The sequence below is a fragment of the Ovis canadensis genome, chromosome 25 (genome assembly GCF_042477335.2).
Source record: "Ovis canadensis isolate MfBH-ARS-UI-01 breed Bighorn chromosome 25, ARS-UI_OviCan_v2, whole genome shotgun sequence".
NCBI lineage: Eukaryota > Metazoa > Chordata > Mammalia > Artiodactyla > Bovidae > Ovis > Ovis canadensis.
Window position 1 is genome coordinate 33,502,538 of NC_091269.1, and position 23,023 is coordinate 33,525,560.

A 23,023-nucleotide genomic window follows, 5' to 3' on the forward strand; every position below is an offset into this window, starting at 1 on the left:
GTGAATGTGAATCTTGGTCCTTTGCCAAGATGATCAGAGGACTATCTCTTGTAGTTTCATTGGGTCTTTAAAAAAGAATGATTATTACTTTGTGACAATTTTCAATTTGTTCCTTTTCCTAAGCACACATTTTTTTGAAGCTCAAAAAAAATTCAATTTTGGGTTCTAATGTAAGAACACAGCTCATGTTACTGCAGTTATGAAAGAGATGACCTAATGCCACCTATCAGATGTGTCTTCTTGTCCCACTCTGCCACTAACCTGGTTGGGAAAGTCACACAACATTCATTTGGGCTTTATTTCTCATCAGTATAATGAAGAGCTTGGGCTATAGAATACTGATCTGCTGTTTTAGTTCTTTGGAATTTGTGGTTTGCTTCCATTAGGCACTGATTTTGATACAAAAGTGAGCCAATTACGACTCTCTCATATTATCAGATGAAACATCAGTGCTTTATTATATCTCAAAGCTACACCTATCTGACAATTATTTTTCTTTTTTTAGACTTTTAAAAATGTTTTTATAAATAATGTATCCAAAGATTTTGACCCACCACACAAAGAAAGAATCTCATTCTTCAAAAAAAAAAAAATATATATATATATATACACACACACACAGATTTTTATATGAGTTTACATTCTGAGAGGCTCAAACCTGATATCAAGCCTTTAGATTTCTACTGCTTCAATTCCAAAGGACCAATTGATAGCAGTTTTAGTACACAAAACTTTTTTCCTGGTTCAGACAGATTTATTCTGCTTAATGAACCCCTTCTTTGCTCTTTGAGGGATCTGGAATCTGGTTTCCAGATTTTTGGATTTCCTTTAATAGGAAACTTCACAAAAACCTGGTAGGCTGTGGTATTCCTATCTGACAATTATTTCTAAGTGTACTTAGACTTTTAGCATTTTCTTTTAATATTTCAGTGTCTACATTTGATCCTGAAAGAGCTTCTGCAGTCTTATCTGAATTGTAACTAACTGGGAATTAAATAATTCTTCCGAGCAAGAGTTGTCTCACCCAGTTGTCTCAGAAACCTGTTCAGTGGAGTCCTATTTCACAGAGCTGCCTTTTGGGGTTTTACTTTCCATGGCTTCATTCCAGTTCTCATTATGTCCCATCTGCAGTTCTTTAGATTTATTGCTATAACCCAACCCACTAGAATTTTGCAAGCTAAAATAACATGATTATGCATTCTTAAAAATTGACAAAATACATTTTCTAGGAATTTGCAATGTAAAATCACTGCTGAATCAAAGCCCATGGTGACTCTTGGGAGCAGGACTCAAACTAGAAGACAACTTGAATCTTAATCTCCATTTTCTTCTTTTATTCCTCTCCCTCCTTTCCTTTCCTTCTTTCCCTTCTCTTTCTTCCCTCCCTCTCTCTTCTCTCCCCCAATTTAGTTTTTTCTTTCTTTTTAATGACAACCTGAATTGCAAAACTGAACACTCTAAGTGGTACTAGAATCAACATTAATTTTGCAGGTATATTAATTTTATATGCATGTAACATATATTCTGGGAAAGAAAAAAGTAGAGCATTAAGATGTCTGTGAATCAGTCTGGCCCTCCAAGTAGGTCTACCTACCCCTTACCCATGTAACATGTGGACTCATCACCTGCCTTAAACATCTTGCTTTATCTCTGCTGTGCTGACATGTCAACCTTTGTTCTTACTCTGTAACTTGGCTCCATTGTTTCCTTAGGCCATTCACTGATAACATTTAGCCTTGTTTTTCTGAGAAATTTTTTTGACAAATTAATCAACATTACTTTTTTTTTTTTTTTTAACTTAGACTAATTTCTCATCATGGACCAAGGAAAGAGGACAAAGAGAAAGCAAAAATTAAAAAGAAAGAGGGAGAAAAAGAGACTACTTTTGGCACAGTTCCCTTAATATTCACTTGATTTTTATAATTTAGATTATAATTATATTTTCCCATGTTACAAACCCATTCTTCTTGAGAAAAACTGACAGCATATTTTGCTTATTATTTTTATTTGCTTTTAAAAGCTGTTGATATTCTTAGCACCTGGGATACCTGAAGATCTTACTAATTCTCACATAGAGAGATAGATTCACAATATGCTATGGTTTCATGGAAATAAACAGTTGTTTCCATTCAAAAGGGCTTAATGAAACCAGCAGCGCCAAGTCAGACTACAGTGGCAAAGCCCTGGCAAATCTATCCGACAAATGAGTCAGATGTAAATACTGTCATTGCAGTTGTAGGGTTCCTTTTCGAATTAAACTTTCAAAATGATTTGCTGTAGGATTTGGAGTAAAATAGAAATGCTAGCGCATGCAGCAGAGAACGATCCAAGTATGTGACAAACGGCTAATGTGGTTTACTGGACCTCATGAAGGCAAAATTTAGGGACATTAGCTGACAGTAATATTAATAGGACTCAATTAAGTATATATTATAACCTCAACAGTATTTTTATCCTCAATTATAGATTTTTAGTATCTTCTATGGACAACACAAGAGCCTTGATAGACTCTGCTTTGATCAGACTGTACCTCGAATATGGTGTCCGGCTCTGGCCACCTCCACTGGAGGTGGATACAGACACACTGAAATGTGCACGGGAGACTGACCGTGATGGTAAGGGAACGGGGGGTGGACGGGTGGGTGGGCGGGAAGTGACAGTAATATGACTGAAGGAAACAACATTGACAAGAAACATGAAAAGTGCTTCTAAATATCAGACGGATTTTACATGAATTGAGCCGGCTGTTGTTCTAAATAGCACCAAACTGATCAGAGCCTGAGTTACTGAGTTAAAGCCTGAATCAGTGACAGAGTGCTCCATAAAATGAAGAATGTTTAAAGCCAGTGTTGTTCACAGGAATAGGCAGACTGAGAATTGGGAAACTCACATGGAGGCATCTGGGAGAAGGATCTCCTAACAGAGGTAATTCTAGCACTAGGTGACGGTTGTTCAGATTGAATGACCTTTAACCAACCCCCTTTCAACATTAAATTCTACACATTATGAAGTCAAGAGCCATTTGCTTCCAGCAGCCCCTGGACACATGCAAGGGCTGAAAGATGGACAAAATGAGAATGAAAATTTGCTTGTTCATTTCAAGTTCCCAAGCTGATATAAATCTAAAAGAAATAATTCTCATTTCTAGTTAAACAGCTAAGTGAATTATCTTTAAGAGATGCAAAATTTCTTCTTTTTGGAAATTAGGGTTTTCCACACGTATAAGGTTGTTATATAGTCCATTCAAACTTGGCCTCTCATCAGTGCAGCTCTTTGGGGATATTCTGTTGGAAATTAGCACATTTTTAGGTCTTTGATTGTCATATTATATTTCATAACAATTTTGTTTGCAAATGTACTTTTTACGTCACATTTTGTGTGTGTATGCATTTCTGTGACACCATCATTTTTCTTTTTGCTTCTGCACATGAGAAATTACTCTGACAATGCTGCAAAAGAAAGCATTGAAATATAATATGACAGTAAGGCATATTACTCATAGAGTCGTAAAGATGATACAAATATTATCCATTAGGGGATTAACAGAAGTAAATATATAGTTGATGGTTTACAGAAAAAGAAAAATGATGAGTAAATGCCTTTAACATTTATCAAAACAACATTTACAAACAATTAGACAGGTACTTGCAAGTCCCTAAATTACCAAGTCCCTAAACTCTCAAGACATTAGCATTCCTAGGAGGGCAGGCACGATCACTAGGAAGCCCCTGGTCACCAAAAGAGCTAACGTGACTTTGGATCAGGTAGGCTTTCCCACTACTTAGGTTTCCAATGAAAACTGGACAAACCAAAGAAGGAGCCAATAATTCCAATAAAGGTAACCTAGAGGCAAACAAAGAGCAGCTGCGCTAAGACGGATCCAAAAGGAAAAAACAACATGAGAGCTGACAAATGGAGAAGCAGAAAGACAGGACGTTGTTTGGGAGAGTCAAATGATGCAGGAGAGAAACATCAGTATATATTCTACTCTAAGTAAACATTTCAGTAAAATGCCAGCATCTGCCATCTTTATATTTATTCACTGTAAACATGTCAGTTTTCAATGAACAATAAAGACATAATTTCATTAATGTATCTACATACCATGACCTGCTTAAATGCACTAATTTTTAAGTGAGGCAGGAAAACAAAAAGGTTCTTTTAAGCACATGAAGAATAGGTATAATCATCTATATTTTGTCTCTTTCATGAAATCAAGATTAAAAATTTGTATTTTGAAAGCAAGTTTTTTCAGGTTGGCTTTTTATTATGAGTTCAAGATCAAAAGTAGCTTTCACTGCAAAGCTTAGAGTACATCCTAGAATGGGCTCATAAGCCTGTCCTCATAAACCTTCACTTACTTATGAAAAAAAATTTTAGATATAAACAGATTTTCTTCTCTAGATTTTCAAATGTAAGCAATCAAAAAATCACTTTTCTACTTAATAGCAACAAATAGAAAGAAAGTAATCCTGATAAGTAGTGACAGTTGTATTTTCAAGCTGGAAAATGGGTTCAAGGGGAGGGCACTCAAAGAGACCAAAAGAAGATAGCGATATCAAATACATGTTGTTTAAATGATACATTAATTGATAATCACAAGATAAAATGAAAAGTTAGTAACTCAGGGAAGGGTTATAGTTAAAAGATAAGAAGTGGAAGATAAAGCTGGTAGTTAAATTTTATCACAATAAAAATTCACAAATACCTTCTTCAACATCTGAGATATACTCGCCATCACTGAGCATTTCAGGGGCGTTGGCTTTACGAACTGCACGATTTAAGTGAACAATGTAAGTGTGAAAAATGCATACTGTTGACACTACAACAAAACATGTTCATGCTTCTAAAAACATTTTTGCAATGAGTTTCCTTCAGGAAACAAATACACAGTCACTCTTTGTTACTACAGACTCAAAGGAGGTTTTCATACCTTCATCATCAGACATATCAAGAACTTCGTTCATAGTCTCTGGAACATTCATTTTGTGCTTCTCTATGACAGTCTAGTAACAAAAAAAAGCAGTCACTTTAGTATGAGGAAATAGCACATTTTACTGAGACTATTCATTTCTTCCTACATTAATCTATAGATCTACTGTGGGATTTATGTGTGGGATTGATGAATACCCCAAAGCTCCTGCATACAAAATAACATCATAAATATCCCTTAGTAGCACTGAGGTCCTCATCATACACATGGCAGGGAATGAATACAAGGTGAAAGAATCCTAGTGGCAAAGCACATCAGCTTAAAAGATTTAGGTCCTGAAAAAAGTTTTTTCAAAGGACATGAGAGAGACACTGCCTTCCTTAGTCTATTGCTACACTTTTTTCATGGTCTGACGAAGCTGCCACCCCACCCCACCCCACTAGAAGTCCTAGCTGAAGATCAACCAGATGAAAGGCAAGAAATACGTCTTTGTCGCTTGTGCCAAGCCAGCCACTTCTTTTGTTTTTCCTCCTATGTCTATGCTTTAATTTCTAAAACAAAATATTAAGATTTTAATACATAACTTTTACAACTATGTGTCTGCAGAAAATATTTTAGAGACAATGCATTTGCGGAATAATTTGAACATCTACAAAATCTTAAAAATTGTACATTACAGAGCAAAGGCTTTGCTAAATTTTTACTTGCTCTTTGATAACTTTTACCTAGATTGTTTCTATCCAAAGGACACTGACAGTATTACTTGTTTGAAAATATGAATGACGATATGTTTTAGTTTTAGAAGGAGTCCTCTTTTAATCTGAGCAAATGAAAGACCAATAGTACACGTCATGTGGAAATAAAGCATTACTTGGTATTTTTCCCAGCATATTACACCGTAATTGAACATTTTAAAAAAATGAGTATTTTGTATTAGAACAGTTTTAGATTTACACAAAAATTGTAAGGATAGTAGAGTTTTCACCCCATTTCCCTTATTCTTAGCATATATTAGCATGGTACGTTTGTTGCAATTAATGAGTCAATATTGATTTATTATTATTAAAGTCTATATTTTATTCAGATTTCCTTAGTTTTTGCCAAATACCCTTTCTGATCTAGCATCTCATCCAGGATTCCCTTTAGCTGTCAGTCTCCTTAGGCTCCTATAGCTGTGACAGTTTCTCAGACTTTCCATATTTTTAATGACCTTGACAGTTTCAGGGTGAAGGGCTCAGGCATTCTGTAGAATGTCCCTAAACTGAGATTTTCTCATGTTCTTCTCATTGATTAGACTGGGGTTGCATGTTTTTGGGGAGGACCATCACCATGGTAAAATGCCATTTTCATCCTATTACCTGAAGGATATATACCGTCAGTGTGATTTACCAGTGGTGGGTGATGCACTTGGTCATCAGGCTGCTGATCAGTTTTCTTCATCATAGAGTCACTCTACTTCCCTCACTCTGTCCTGTTTTCTCTGGAGGGAAGTTACTGTCCTCAGATATACTTCAGCACTGGGGAATCATGTTCTACCTCCTTGATGGTGAAGCATTTTCATCAATTATTTGGAATTCTTTTGACTGAGACATTTGTATTTTCTTCTCTAGGTATTCATTTATCTGTATCAGTAGGAATGCATAGATATATGTTTTATACTTTGCATCTTACCTCAATTCTATTATATTTCTTTCCCTCAAATTGTTCCAGCTTTGACCACTGGGAACTCTTTCAATGGATTCCTGTGTCCCTTTAATATTAATAGATCTCATCATTTTATACATATGTATTTATTTACTTATTTATATGGCAGTGTTTTGGGAGGAATCCTTTATGACACTACAAGAGGTTCCAGGCTCATCTTGTATATTTCCTGCCCCAGCTCTAGATTTTTCGTCACTTCTCCAGGGAGGCCTGGTTTCATTTATCAGAGAATGCTATTAGAAATCAACATCTGAGTGATTGAAGTGCTCTGATGGGAAATTTTAAACAATGCAGTTTAAATAGCTTAATTCATATGTTTTGTATATGCAGTTCTAGTTACTCAGTTTCCTATTCAGCCATGACTTTAAACTCATTAACTAAAGTACCTGTCTCAGAAGTTCCATATTAAACATGGCACTCCTATCAAAGATGCAGTCTTTTTTTTTCTCTTTTGGCCAAGCTGCACCATATATGAGGTCTCAGTTCTGTACCAGGGATAGAACCCGTGCCCCCTGGCAGTGGGAGAGCAGAGTCTTGACCACTGGACCATCAGGGAAGTCCTGATGCAGTCTGATTTTTAAGGTTGCTGAAAAATTGATGTCTGCTTATGGGGACAGCGGCTGCTGGGGCTTCCACAGCTGACTGAACAAAGACCCGCCTGTGGTGGAGGCTGCTCTGTGTTTGCTTAGTTTAGGATCATAGACCCCCCACCCTGAATTGCTACAGTCCTGTCTGAGCTGGATGTAACTGCAAAGGGAAGGCTGAGAAGGCGGTATCTCGGCTTGAAATAAAGCCTTGATACTGCAACACTGGACTCAGTCTCAGGGACTCGCGTGGACTCTTATAGCCACTGTGAAAGCTTCATTTGGTGGAGGCTCATTCACTTCACCAGGCAAATTGTACCTCCTGTTAGCATGAGTCCTTTCTTTTCTCTCTGGCAGAAAATCACCTACCAAGTCAGCTAATGATGCTGTGTGAGCAATGGTGTGACTACCGTGCACATTCTTTCACTAGGAACTGGAGCCCTAAAACACTTTTCTCTCAGTACGTTTCCTGAGGCTGTAACGTAACTGTCTTGGTCTGTAACTTTATCTTCTCCTAAAGCTCTTTGGACATCAAAGAAACATTTTGAACTTTCCTAATGGGTTTTCCAGGTGGTGCTAGTGGTAAAGAACCTGCCTATAATGCAAGAGACATAAAAAAAGATGCGGGTTCGATCCCTGGATTGGGAAGATGTCCTGGAGGAGGAAATGGCAACCCACTCCAGTGTTCTTGCCTGGAGAATCCCATGGACAGAGGAGCCTGGCGGGCTACAGTCCATGGGGTCACAAGAGTCAGACACGATTGAAGTGACTTAGCACGGCACAGCAATGGATGAGAAGGTCACTGACATTTAATTAAGTAAGATTTCTATTTTGAACCATTATACCATTTTCAGTCCTTTAACACTGAAATAGAAGTTTCATGTATGTATTGCAGTGGCTTCAAATCTTTTAAGCATGGTGACGTCTGGCCATTGTTTAATACCTGTGCAACTCTCCTTCCCCACTCTAGAGAGAGTTACATGGCATATCTATAAAATTAAGGTTAATAAACATTATTATTTAAACTCTTTTCTTGAGAATTTAATAATAGATTTTAAGATAATGAAATATCAAGAGTTCTATGAAAGAATAGGTGGGAATGTATTCAAACTGTCTTGAAGTTAGAAACGTGCCCTGGTTGCCAACCATTGCTCTAGTTGACCAAAGCGGCTGTTTCCTCTTTAGAAAATTATAGAATTTCCCTCTTGTGATCATCAGGCTGAACTTTTAGTTTTTAAAACCTGTATACAGCCAAATAACTCAACAGGCAGGAAGCTACAGAGTCCCTCGAACGATGTTTTGTATGCAGCCCTGTGTATCCAGACTGAAGATGCGAACTATGCCTTCATGTGGAAGGTGGTCTTTGAGAAAAAGAAATTGAGATAATTCCAAGTGTTGCAGAGTCCTACACTGACATTTTATGGACTCAGACTGGGGCCTGTGTGTTGAGTCATGGAGTCAAGAATAACTCAAATAAGCCTCTGATATGGTGCAACACCTGGTCTTGATCCCAAAGTTACCAAATCCTGAAAGAGTTCAAAGACATCAGGTGAGGTTCAAAAGAGATGACCTGTCCTAGAGGCTGGCAGCTTGTAAAAATATATTTGATGCAATAAGGCCTCCCGGTGAAGATTTTAGTTTTAATGCAACACCTTACTGTTCTTCCTATTTAAACTCCAACAGGTGAATGGAAGAGGACCCAGCCTGGTGGGAAAAATCAGTTTGGATCCTATGGCTACTGTGTCTGTAACAAAAATATTTTCACCATAACAATGACAATGGATACATTGTCATTTGTGAGTTAAAAATATTTTAAAGAATCAACTTAGAGTTTTCATAGTTCTTACACTGCCAAAGAAAGGCTGTTAGAAAACATTTCTAACAAGAAAAACATTTCTGCCTTCATCTCATTAAATATTTTTATATCAAATTTAACAAAGAAACACAGTGAGCTTTCTATGGAACTAAAAACTCGACAGCTTTTTGAAAGCTATAACTTTTTTAAAAGGTATTTTTAGTGTTTTTAATGAAACATCATTTAATTAAATGATTAATTTATGATGAGTGATATTTATTTAAATATCATTTCTAAATATCAGAAATGAGAGTTGTGCTTTGCTGACTGCCATCACTGAGGTAACAGCATCTGAAAACATGACTGGGTCTCTGAGTGGAGGGACAAGGTTCTTCTCCCCACAACCTGGGAAAACCTACAGTCCAAGAACTGGCTTGTAGGGCAAGGGGGTGGCAGGGGCCGGCGTCCACTACTCACAGTTGTGGTCACGGTTTCCTCGGTCACCACCTTCAGGGTGTCCACCACTGAGATGTAGCCAAGCCTCCGGGCGATGGCCAGGGCAGTGTTCCCGTTCTGGCAAGAGGGAAACGTGGGCTAGAAATTACAAGTCATTCCACGGCTATCAGCGCCTGTGTGCTTGCACGTTTCCTCTGTACAAACACAGGGCGAGTGTCTCACTGGTCCTCTCCCACTGACACACAAAATGCTGCTTCATTAAAGATATACCTTGCACAGGAGCCGCCTAACCTGTTTCTACTCGTGCAGTAGAGGCTGGGTTGCTGTACATGGAATCTGAGAGGCTCTGTAATGTTCTCAGTAACCAAGGAAACAAACGTGCACTTCTTCTCACATAGGTACTTCCTACTAGGCAGCAATGGTTTGTAGTGTTTTAAGTGGGAAACACTGATCACATCTCTCTCTATGGACAGCTCACCACAACACAGTTATTGTTTTTTTCCCTTCATTCTACTGAATGCTCTGCTTATGCCTACTAACGAAAGGTAAAAAGCAACCCTGATGCACAGTGAAATATGTTAAGAAGACAGGAGCAGCCCAGCCTGGCTCCCCCTCCCTTTCCCCAGCTGACCCTCTGCTCTTACCACAGTGAGTTCATTGGGGGAGGCGTTGTTTTGAAGCAACACATTGATTATATGGGTGTGTCCCTGTTGAGCTGCTTGGTGTAATGGTGTATACCCATTCTGTAAAAGGAAGATGGAAGAAAAGACTCTTAACTCCCTTCCATACAAGATTCAAGATCAATAACTTGGTAGACACAAAGGAGAAAGGAGTTTACCTTGGTTTTGGCGTTTACTTTTGCAGAATGCTGGAGCAGGAAGTTAACAATCTTGATGTTTCCATAGTGGCAGCCTACATGTAGCGGTGTGTATCCCATCTGTAATTATATATATATATATATATATTTTTTTTTTTTTTTAAAGAAACATCTTTAGGATACTCTCAGTAACGGATATCCTAAATAGAAGCAAAAATGTTATTCAACCTTTCTTAAGGAGGCAGAGTTTTTTCCCCCCTGTATAAAAACAAGTGTCCTTGACAATTCTCAGAGCTAGTCTAAGGTATAAATAACAATACCACCTCACATGTAAATAGTTATTAAATGTCCCCAAGTGCTCTCTCTAACATTAGCTCATTTTATTCTCATAACAACTTTTCAAGATAGGACAAAAAGATGGAGCAACAGACAGCTTAGACAGATGTATCCAGTGGCTTCTTGTAAAGGGTCAGAAGAGTGCTCAATGGATAGACTTGGACTAGCATTTATTCAATACTCTACTCTTCTACAAAAGAAGGCAGAAAAATAATGAACTGGCTAAATGATCATGAAGGCAGTAATGATGATCAGAATGCATGACAGAGCTAGGAAGGACAGAAACACAGAAGCAGGAGAGGCTGGTGTGAGTGAGTTCAGGAGATCTGAGATGTATGACTTTGATCTAGGAACAGATGCTCTAGTTAAGACTCCTGTCTACATAGCTAGAGCCCCACAGCTTGAAAACCACTCATTAGACAAAGCAATGTTTCCATTGCTCCAAATTAATATCCACTGACCCCTGAGGGGCTATAAGTTCTATCTATTAAAAAAACATGGGTCTCCCTGGTGGCTCAGTGGTAAAGAATCCACCTGCCAATGCAGGAGACATGGGTTCGATACCTGAGCCAGGAAGATCCCACCTGACACAGAGCAACTAAGCCCGAGTGTCACAACTACTGAGCTTGTGCTCTAGAGCCAGTGAGCTAGAGCTCCTGAGCCCACGCGCCACGACTAGTGAAGCCCGTGTGCCGTAGAGCACGCGCTCTGCAGTAAGAGAAGCCACTGCAATGAGAAGCCCATGCACCACCACTAGAGAGGGGCCCCCGCTTGTCACAGCTAGAGAAACGCCCATGCAACAACAAAGGCTCAGTACAGCCCCAAATAAGTAAATAAACGATTGTTTCAAAAATGTGTCAGGTGTGCATACCTGCGTATGTATCTACACACACACACACACACACACACACACACATATATTCTAGATATTTTAAAATAAGGATATTCCAGGTCTTTTTTTCTTGGTGATCATATTGTAAGAGACTCCACCACACAATTCCAGTGTCTTTAACCAATCCCTGTTTACAATGAAACTGGCAGCACCGGATCACTGAAAGGGAGAGCACGGACCTTTTATAACATTTCTAAATAGGCAAGGGTCAGGGGTCCATATTTTTAAGGGTCTGCATCTCATCCGTGATAGCATTAATACGTCTTTATGGTGACTCTGTGCTATAGACTGAATGTCTGCATCCCCCAAAACTTGTATGCTGAAATCCGAATCCCAGAGTAATGGTATTTAGAAATGGGGCCTTTGGGAGGTAATTAGGTCATGAGGGTGAAGCCTTCATGAATGGGATTAGTGCCCTTATAAGAAGAGACAGGAGAGACTTTGTCTCTTCTCTTTGGTCTCTGCCATCTAAGGATACAATAAGAAGATGGCTACCTGCTACCAGCATCTTGATCTTGTACTTCTCAACCTCCAGAACCCTGAGAAATCAAAGTTTGTCCAAGCTATCATACTCTTGTTATAGCAGCTCAAATTGACTAAGACACTCCAGCAAATGGGTTAAATTTGAATTGAAAAAGGGGTGCCCAGAACACAGCTGACTGTGGAAGGTAAAGAAACCTCTCAAAGTAGGTGTTGCCCTGAAGAGCTGACTCTGGTTAGATTCTGAACTGTGAACTGATTAGAACTGAACTGTGAGGGCAGCCACACTAATCAGACCATGATGATAAGCTCACCATAACTACATATAGATGAGTCGGATTTAAACCCCTAAAGCTGCTTCATGTGTGATGCTCCCACTTTGAAGACCGGAATCCACCTGCCTGCTCTGCAGGGTTCTTCCAGGTACTGAGGAACTCAGGATGCTGCTTCAGAGTCAGAATGCCGCTCAGGGAGTGAGGTCTTCTCCTACCAGTTCTCGGTACAATTAGCTTGAGTGATTGAAGAAACATTCCCAGTGTTAGGGACAGATGACTGTTTCCAAGCCAAAAATTACAGAAAATATTTCAAACTTTTAAGTGCTTAAAGGAATGCTTCAAGTTTTCAGTCAACATGCCTAAGCTATGATGCAACAATTTCCAATGGCTATTTTGCTATTGTATTGATCACATTTTTAAAAGATATTGGATCATTCTAAGTATCTTAATGGACAGTTTTATAAGATACTGATCTGCTTCTGTTCCACAAACACTATTTTGTTAAAAATATGAGTGCATGGCCAGGAAGATTCAGTTTGCATCCAGAGAAACCAAACTGAGGCTGCTCCATTCACTGAGGGTCACAAAATTCCCACGTTAAGTAGCACCTTGCACAAATATGCCCAGAAAAATGAGATTTGGGCAATTCCTTTCAACTAGTGGCAATATGTTTTGGAAAGGGCAACTCTTCCTTTTTTGAATAACTAAGGAACAGTCTCAGTTCAGATAACTGAGCAGTCTTTGCTTCCTTTTTTCACTGTTGCCTATATATCCCATCATTACAAGCTAAAGGGAGCCATCTCCTTGAGGCAATATTGAAAGGTTGTATTTGTGTAGGAAGGGCAAACAGGCGCAGATGGAATATTCAGGCTGGTGTTTCTCATCCGTGGTGCCTGAACATGAGATCTTACTAAGCAGTGGTTAGGGGCCTTCCTGTGCAACACAGTTTGAGAAAGAGGGGGCAGGAAATCCACAGTATTTTCTCACCCCCTAAACTCTGTTCTCTTGGAGTTCATCTTTGGTCTTCCTTGCACTTCCTCAGTGAACACACCCACTTACAACTACAATTGCTTCAGTATGTTTTGGGGTGGTCTAAATAAAATGCTTCCAGAGACACAATGGAGTATTACTCAGCCGTTAAAAAGAATTCATTTGAATCAGTTCTGATGAGATGGATGAAACTGGAGCCGATTATACAGAGTGAAGTAAGCCAGAAAGAAAAACACCAATACAGTATACTAACACATATATATGGAATTTAGGAAGATGACAATGACGACCCTGTATGCAAGACAGGAAAAAAGACACAGCTGTGTATAACGGACTTTTGGACTCAGAGGGAGAGGGAGAGGGTGGGATGATTTTGGAGAATGGCATTCTAACATGTATACTATCATGTAAGAATTGAATCGCCAGTCTATGTCTGACGCAGGATACAGCATGCTTGGGGCTGGTGCATGGGGATGACCCAGAGAGATGTTATGGGGAGGGAGGTGGAGGGGGGTTCATGTTTGGGAACGCATGTAAGAATTAAAGATTTTAAAATTTAAAAAATAAAAAACTTAAAAAATAAATAAATAAAAATAAAAAGCAAAAGAAGTGGCTTCACTTTAGTTCAACAACACTGAACATTAAACCCTGTGGCCAGCAGCACAATTTCATCTGAAATGATCTGATGAACTTCAAATACAAAGTGAAGGGGAGACTTGGTGGGTCAGAGGGCCAGTGAGAAGGTTGTCTGGGTGGTTACCAGGATGTTCCGGTCTTTCCCCCACAACAGAGAAAAGCTCTTGATAATTTAATTATTATTATTTTAAAACTGAAGCCAGTGAATCAATCAGTACTACACATTTTAACTAACTGTATGCTGGCTTGGGACGTCATCTTTACCAGGAAGAGTTTGGAAGTTCATGGGATGTAATCAGCTCCTTATTTACAAGGTTAAGAAACGAGTCCAAACAACCCATCTCTCTGCACTCCTGCCCTGCTCAACTATGGGACATTCACAGTCTCCCTTCTTTTTGGTGCTGTGATCTTTGCTGCCCTGCTCAACTATGGGACAATCACAGCCTCCCTTCTTTTTGGTGCTGTGATCTTTGCTGAGAAGAAAAAAAAAAAAAAAAACAAGGCATTTTTTTCAAGAGACTGAGAGATGCTTTCTGGGTTTTTGTTTGTTTTTTGCTGTACTCTGAGGCATGCAGGATCTTAGTTCCCTGAGCAGGGATTGAACCTGTGCCTCCTGCATTGGAAGTCTGGGGTCTTCACCAGACCACCAGGGAATTCCCAAGAGATGCGTTCTGAAGTGCACCACTTGTAAAGGGCAGGAAAAGGTACATGCTTCAGAAATATTATACTGAGTACAAAAATGATTACTGGCTGACCTGAGTGGGCTGGGTTAGAGGGAAACCCTGGTAGAGACCTGAGACTCTTAAACCGTGGGATCACTTGTGCAAATCAGAAGCAGAAGGTTCACGGCACCATCTCTCCTCCTGTCAATATGCCCTTGAGAATCACTGCTTTAACCCCTGACTGAGTGTTGGTGTCTACACTGGATGTGCTGGGACAAAAAAGTATTGAGAAAGAGAACTCTGTTACTGCCTTCTACAAGTTTTAACTTATAAAGGGATAGGGAATCTAATAAAATGGCTTAAGTCTGTGTGTATATGTGCACACTCAGTAGCTTAGTGGTGTCTAATTCTGTGACCCCATGGATGGTAGCCCGGCAGACTCCTCTGTCCATGGGATTATCCATGGACTGGGTTGCCCTTTCCTCCTCCAGGGGATCTTCACAACACTTTTCTCCTGAGTCTCCTGCACCGGCAGGAGGATATTTTATCACTGAGCCACCTGGGAAGCCATGTGCATATGTGTGTGTAAATCTGTATATGTGTGTGTAAATAAAGCACCACAGGGTGAATCTACTTGCTGTGAAGCTGTAAATTTCTAAAGTAAAGATGTCTTTTCTGACGAAAGTATACAAGAAAAATGAAGAATATAAGCTAAATTCAGTCTGACTTTTTCAGATTTAAATACTTATATTTTCATGAAAAGTAACAAGAAACCATCCAATCACTGCTGTCACCTTCATTGGTTTCTTTGTTAAATAATCAGTTATCTAGGAAGGCATTCAGGGCTAAAGATAAGGGGGGTTTTTAGAATGACAAGTTTGGAAGGCAAACAGAGTGGGGAGAGAGATGGGCAGATAGGTTACCAAAGAAGCCAAGGAGCCATCAAGGGCACGAGGCATTCAGAAATTGGAGTGTGGGGTGCTGCTTAGGTCACATCTAGGACTACCTTGAGAAGAGATCAATATATTTGCTTTACTATTTTAACACAGGATTTTAAAAGCATAAAGGACCTTGCCTGGTCATATCTCTTTTGGGCAGCTTCTTTCTAAAAGAACTAAATATAACTTGCAAAGATGTTCTAAACACACATGCTCTGTGTTTGCCTTAAGATTTCAATTCTTGGATAATCAGGTTTCATTTGCACTTTATATTTTAGTACATACGGTCTCTTAGTCACTAGGCTTTGCGTTTGTATGTAGCCATGTTTCTGTCCATTTTCTTAATCTTAAATATATATGTTAAGTGAAGATGGCAATTTTTTTCTTGTATAGTTCCTATATTTCTTGTGCTGATGCAGCTGTCGATGTTTCAACTTTGCTGTTAAACGCAATACTTTGTAAGTATGAACAAAATTACTGGAAGCAGTATTGTAATAATGGTTTATCTTTTAGAAGGCACAGTCTAAATCAAAACCCTAAACTCAAGGCTGTGTGAATTTAATTCATACATGAGATTTATTTAAATATAAGAGTAGGAAAACTGCACCTGTTGATTCTGAAGACAATGTTCTACTTCTGATAGAAATAATATCTCAGCAAAAGTTTCATGTATATGAATGGAATAACATTCCATTGTTGGAGAAAGAAAAGGTGTGGGTGGAGAAGTCACAGCCGTAGCGAGAACACAGCGTCAAGGGCGTAGGCTACTCAGGGCTGCGCCCTGTGCTTGTCCCATAAATCCAGACTGATCCTGACATCTGCAATACTTTTTTACCTGGTTAATTCCCAGTGATCCTTCTATATTATCAATATCTTCAATAGCTGTTCACACACCTCAGAATCAATCTATATTATACCCCAAAGTGTTCATATTCACAATACAATACTTAACAAGTATTCATGTTTGTGTCAAATATGTGACACTCAGAAAGAAGAAAAAGAAGAGTTACATTTTGAAATAGGTAAAACAGGTTTGATATGAAGAGTAACAAACTTAAGCACTGAAAAAAAATGATGAGAGAAGGATTAATATCAAGTCCTATCTTTGATGATGACACGAAATATCCACTCATCTTCTATGAGTCTGAAATTGGGGCGTTTTCTGAGATGAATGAGAAACTTGTTTTTGAAAAGATAACTATTTTGGCTGAGAGAGATGGGGTTTGCTAGCAATCAGACACACCATAAAGAATTTAGCAAGTGAGTAGTAATTGAGTAAAACTTAATGTAACCTCATCCATAGACTATGCCTGAACAAAGTAAGAGGTCATCAATTACTGACTGACAAATTTTTCTAAATGCATTTTTAAATTCAGTCATGAAAACTAAGAAAGGTATAAGCTTTCACACTATGACCTTGAAGGGTTGATACGCTGTAACAAGGGTCAATAAACTGTGTTAACACAGGAGGCATCAACATATAGCTACAGATTCAGGCCATGAAAGGTGAAAGTGCACAGGATGCCACAAGCAGTGCCTTGGGTTGCCCCTTGTGCAGACATGCTCTGGATGGGCACGATCTTTTTGCATACCTTTGTCTGGGCATCCACATGTGCCCCCTGGTTTACAAGGACTTCGGCCACATTCACTCTGTCTTCTTGAGCAGCCAAATGGAGTGGGGCCAGGCCACTCTGCAAAATATCAAAGTGGTCATCTTACATGAGGGACGGATGACGTACAAGCATATCAGAGAAACAATTTATGCCTTCAAGAAGAGTGAACCTAGAATTTTTATGTTAAAAAAATGTTACAGAGTAAGTTTATATATTAGCATGTGACAACACTGTTATTGCAGGCTTGCTGAAAAATTTCAAACATCCTCAAAAGTGGAGGGAATAGCCTGAACCTTGTGTACTGATCACAGACGCAGCAATTATCAAGTTTCTCCTCTCCTTGCTTCATCCAACTCTACTTCCTGTATGTTCTTTTCTTTGCAGAAGTATTTTAAAGCAAATTCCAGACATTATATCATTTTCCTCTTATGTATTTCAGTGTTCGCTTTTTTTAAAAAATAGAGACTTTTAAAACTCAAATTATGCAAGAGTTTTAATGTATTATTAGTGATACTAGCTTTAGCAAAAATTAAAATAAAAATTGTTTATAAACTGTTACTGACACATGATGATAACATTTTCTCCATTAAATATTAAAATATAAGGCTGGAAAACATTTTCTGTATGTTGCTTCTGGGTAGGAAAGATGGTCTGTGAAATGTAATATGAAGTCTATTTCATGAGAATTTAATATGTAATATGAAGTCTGTCTCATGAGAATTTCAAGATCATTTTATGAGACTGGGTATTTGAAATGGACTCTACCACAGAATGGACAGGCTACATGGTTATTCCAATGGCCAAGAAAAAAATCACTAAGACTGTACTCTGGCTTAGAAATCTTCTGTAGCTGCATTTTTTCATAAATGATATTTAAGAGAAAGTAAGCTGGTGTAAGTGTTTCCAGATTCTTTTCTTTCATCCATCATGAACACAGAAGTTACTGTCTTTTGGTTTTTTTTCCTAAAATACCTAACCAGACAAGATCTGCTGGCACATGTTTTAAATATAAAATTTAAAAAATTATTTGATTGCGCCTTGTAGCATGTGGGATCTTGGTTTCCCAACTAGGGATCAAACCCGTGGCCACTGCAGTGGAAGCTCGGAGTCTTAACCACTGGAACTCCAGGGAACTCCTAGAGGTTAATGTTTTAAGTCCTGGAGGCCTTTTTCCTCCTCCGCCGGCATCTGTGCAGCAAGACCATCAGCCTGTCCCCCTTGTCAGGGGAAAGGAGAGAGCCAAATGCAGCATCAGGAAGAGCACACGGCATGATTTATTTAAGGGCTGCTATTCTATCAAACACGTGACTGGACTCAGGAAGAGCCACTCACTCCAGGCTTTCTGAGTCTGTTTACAGACTTTCGGAAGAAGCTCACCCAAATTGAATACAGAGGAAACAGAAAAAGGAGGAGCGGTGCCTTCACTTGAAATCCAAGAAAAATAAGCCTGGGGCCAAAACTGGCACCACCCAAACACTGACATAATCAGAGAACAATGTTCCACGTTCCACTTGAGAGGCAACTGATATTTTCAGCCATAACATCTTGTCAAAGTGTCACAATCCCCCCTTCTAAGTGTGAGACTTTCTCAAGCTTCTGGAGAACTTTGCTGAGTGGTTTTCAGCATGGTTGGGGAAGGTATTCTGGCCTGTGCTCTCCTCTCTCCTGTTTCCCCAGGTACGTTCATGCTGCCCCGGGGATTACCTACTCCACCTTTGGCACACAGTCACCTCCAGCTTTCCCGGGCTTCTCTCCCTCTCCCCTCATCTCGAAAAGGGCCTCATTGTTACTATTTATGTGCAAACCCTCTATGTGCTCACTTCTATTGAGAGCATCATAATCTCACATTAAAACCCTTTTCTGGTCTGTCTTCCTCAAACCACTGTGAGCTTGTTGAGGCAAGTATCGTACCTTTAATGTACAACCAAGGATTAAAGTATCTATAAAATAGCATTTAATCCATCTACTAATTAAGTCAGAGGGAAAAGCAAACAGATTTTGATAAAATAGGATAAATTAAATAAAGAAAGATCATTTTTGTATTCATGATTTTTTTGTTTAATGTGATGGTTAAAACAGCCCTGTTTGAGTTCAGAAGTTATCTGTTAATCTTTGATAGAGTTTTGACCACAGCTCATTTTTTAAATGGCATTTGTTAAAAATAATACATTTTATTTTAAATAAAATAAACTTGGGATAGCAATAGCTTCATTTCATAGTCTATTAGCTGTGTAAAGAACTACAGCTACTTGTGGTCTTCAAAATTCATGCGGGAAAACGTCAAAAGCAAAACGGAATCCAATTAAACAGTAGCACTTCAGCAGGAACTTAGGTTCGTGGTTCCTTTTTCTTAAAATCTGAGAACTGCTGGTGAATAGTAAGAAAAGAAATAAGTGAAAACGATTGAGTGTTTAGTTCAATGTAACTTTTCACAAAAGCTAAATCTTTTAATATTCATATTTTTAAAGATTCTTTCGACACGCACCATTTTTAAGGTCTTTATTGAATTTGTTACACTATTGCTCCTGTTTTGTTTTAGTTTTCCACTCACGAGGCATGTGGGATCTTAGGGCCCCTGCTAAGTCGCTTCAGTCGTGTCCGACCTCTGTGCGACCCCATAGACGGCAGCCCACCAGGCTCCCCCGTCCCCGGGATTCTCCAGGCAAGAACACTGGAGTGGGCTGCCATGTCCTTCTCCAGTGCATGAAAGTGAAAAGTGAAAGTGAAGTCGCTCAGTCGTGTCCGACTCTTCGAGACCCCATGGACTGCAGCCCACCAGGCTCCTCTGTCCATGGGATTTTCCAGATGCCCAGGCATCATACCTGGACCCCCTGCAGTGAAAAGCAAAGTCTCAACCAATGGACTGCCAGAGAAGTTCCTCAATATTCCTTGTTTAGCAAGGAAATAAAGTCTAATGTGAAACGGGGAGGTAGGATAAGGAGGGCGGGGTGGAGGGACAATAACTGATGTCTAAAACTTTGGAAACTCAAGAAAAACAGAATTCTTCTTGAGTAACAGAATTCTACTGATTCTCTACTTTCACACCATAACTTATACTTGATACAGAAAATGATGAGAAAGGAAGCAAAGACTTACAAATACTTTTGTATTAGACAATTTCTAGGAATTGTGAAGTTCTTAAAAGTTCTGTAAGTGCCATGCGCTGAAGGAAACCCAGAAACTTTCCTTGGTGGTATATTGCTTAGGCAGAGTTTATTCAGGAAGGGGGTTGGACACTTCCAGGCTTCCTTGGTTTGGAAGGTGCCTTTCGGTCCTGAGAATTCCCTTGCTAATGTTCAGTCTACCGAAGTAGACACTGAGGAATTCTTTCTAAAGTATTCTCAGTCTAAATTTTTTAAAATAAAAATGGTTTTAAGGTGAATTCAATGCTATATATATATAACAATGAGTTGGCTAAAAGAATTTAAAAAGAAAAAAAAGTTAGCTACACTATACATTGGTGTCAAACCTATGGAAAATGTTCACTTGTTAACTAATTGTTCAGGCCTATATTGTCTCTGGGAGAGTTAATAAGAGGGCTTCTAAGAAAACATACTAACGGAAGCCAGAAGGCGTGTCAATCTGAGAACGCCACGTCCTCCATCTCACTAAGACCAGTAGAATTTTGTAACAAACTATTATAAATCTGGTTTGTACATTAGTATATGAACCTTAGAAATTCAACAGCTTAAACAAACCCTGATTATAATGACTATTTGAAATTGCTTTGTGATTCCCATTAATGCTGGGACACACATCCCCAAAGAAATGTTTAAAAAGAAAGATGTAAGAAGAGAAAATCAGTAAACCAGGAAAAAAAAAAAATAAAACTTGTTTGTTCTGCAATAATCACAAAGTATTTTCAAGATATGAAAAGTGAGAAAAGGTTTCCATTTACTTACATATGTCTTTTCATTTATAGAATTTGTTAAATCGCCTTGGTGATTAAGATTAATGCATAACCTTTCCCCCAAACTGTAAAAAGTCTAAAATTAAGATAATTATCCTTTTTCTACTTAGAAAAAGGTACTAAACATTATCTCAGTTCACCTTCATGGCATTTCTAGGAAGTAAATATTGTGGGCATTGTTTATTAGAGGATAGAACTAAGGCTCGGAGAGGTCACATGACTTGTCCAATCAAGTTATACATCAAGCAGAAGTCAGATTTAGGATTTATACCCAGGAGACTCAAAGCCTCCACGATTACAAAGTATAGGCCACATATATTAAAATATTAAATCTCCTAAAGACTCGTTGCCGTAAAACTACTGTTATCTTGAAACTCTCCTCCAATATCTGAGCTATGGCTGAGAAATGTCACAGCTGTACTGTCACCATGCTGTAGAGGAGAAGCTAAATGTCAGGGAGTTTGGATTATCAGGTATTTGGGGGTACTCTTGCAGATTTCTGTTTTATCTGAAGACTTAGGAACATGGGTCTGGAATTCTGGGTAAATCTCAGACTCAGGTCATAAGCAGGTCAACGAAACCAAATTCTCTGATAACACAGTGAGAGGCTGTAACCTCATTCCTGCTAATTGTGGGCTGGACTTTTCACAAACCTTTTTACTAACCAAGGAGAGTCAAATGCAAGGGTAGGGGAGTCTAAAGACTTTGAGGAACAGAGACTTAAAGGGTTGACTGGAACTGCCAATTTATCTACAAAGACTAACTTTTTGATCTACTGAATAAAAGAGCTACTCTAAATTTCTGTTACTAAAATGAACTTTCTGAAGGCAGACCTGCTCCTAATTTCTCTTTTTAACCTAAGACTTAAAACTAGGACAAGCAAGGAGTTTCACCTCAAATGTTTCACCTTATGACTTGTAATTTACAACTTATAGCCTCTTATTTACTGTATTCTGGTGAGGTCACAATGTTGCCCTTTGACTTAATATTATAACAAAACTTGACATTATTAGAAAACTTTTATGGACCTCATTTTTATGGCTGTAGCATATATACTCACCTATATGACTTGGCAATTACTGACTTAGCATTCTCTTATTGTTTCAAGACATTTTTTCAAGTTTTTCCTATGATAACATTTTGGTAAATATCTTTGTGCATACTACACTTTCCACATTCTATTTGACTTGAATTCTTCATGATTTCTTAGTGATCTTTCTGGAGGCGAGGTTTCATTGCATGGTATGCTTTGCAGAGAAAAAAAAAAGGTTACCTTATTGCTCAAATTCACATTAGCATTTCTGGTGAGGAGCAGTGACACCATGTCCACGTGTCCTTCCTGAGCTGCAAGATGGACAGAAGCAATTCCCTGCCGGGTAACTGCATTTGCATCAGCACCATATTCCAGCAGCGTTGTCGCTATGTCCATCTGGTTCTTTTTGGCAGCGATGTGCAGTGGTGTATAACCATTCTGTCAACACAAACCACTTGGTCACATGTCCAATCACGAGATAAAAATGTGTGCACTGCATTTTCAAATAGTATGTTTCCCTTTCTAACGATTTTCTTTGATCGTTTAAAAAATCATGATCGAGTAAGCCAACACTGAGAAATCAAGAAGGGTTATTAACGTCGTTCCCTTGTGTTGCCCGCATATCTAAATAGGGAAAACATTCTACAGACAGTTTAGTTCAAGAGTCAGAGAACCAGTGGTTTTATAAATGGGAGATGGCAATCCCTCACATGGGCAGTATGTAGCTGCTCAGTAATTATTTGCCTTATGTATCAATGACAGAAAAACCCAACTAGAAAACAAATGGTGCCCCTGTAGCTGGGGCCATTATCCTACCTTTAAAATCCCTTCAATAGTCTATTGCTTACATGTTGAAATGTTTTATTTTTACAGGAGACAAGATACTATAGTCTACTCCCATTTGCCCCTCTGATGGCCTCCTTTATGAAACTCCAGTTTCTACATCATGCTTTAAACGTTTTGGTCCCC

General features: G+C 38.8%; 1 protein-coding gene and 1 long non-coding RNA gene across 9 annotated transcripts in view; one reads left to right on the top strand and one right to left on the bottom strand.

Annotated features, from left to right (window-relative positions):
- The window catches only part of ANK3 (ankyrin 3), a 383,729-nt gene that overhangs the window by 137,938 nt on the left and 222,768 nt on the right, over window positions 1-23,023 (bottom strand). For all 8 annotated transcript variants that reach the window (XM_069571716.1, XM_069571712.1, XM_069571715.1 and 5 more), the window contains exons 17-23: window positions 22,295-22,492; window positions 17,091-17,189; window positions 10,311-10,409; window positions 10,117-10,215; window positions 9,494-9,589; window positions 4,934-5,006; window positions 4,709-4,771 (exon numbers count right to left, since the gene is read on the bottom strand). In XM_069571716.1, coding sequence (XP_069427817.1) covers window positions 4,709-4,771; window positions 4,934-5,006; window positions 9,494-9,589; window positions 10,117-10,215; window positions 10,311-10,409; window positions 17,091-17,189; window positions 22,295-22,492 — 727 coding nt within the window. The remainder of the gene's footprint in view (window positions 1-4,708; window positions 4,772-4,933; window positions 5,007-9,493; window positions 9,590-10,116; window positions 10,216-10,310; window positions 10,410-17,090; window positions 17,190-22,294; window positions 22,493-23,023) is intronic.
- LOC138430042 (uncharacterized) lies at window positions 2,467-9,291 on the top strand. The gene is made up of 2 exons (XR_011252972.1): window positions 2,467-2,615; window positions 8,905-9,291. It is a non-coding gene; the product is annotated as an uncharacterized lncRNA (long non-coding RNA).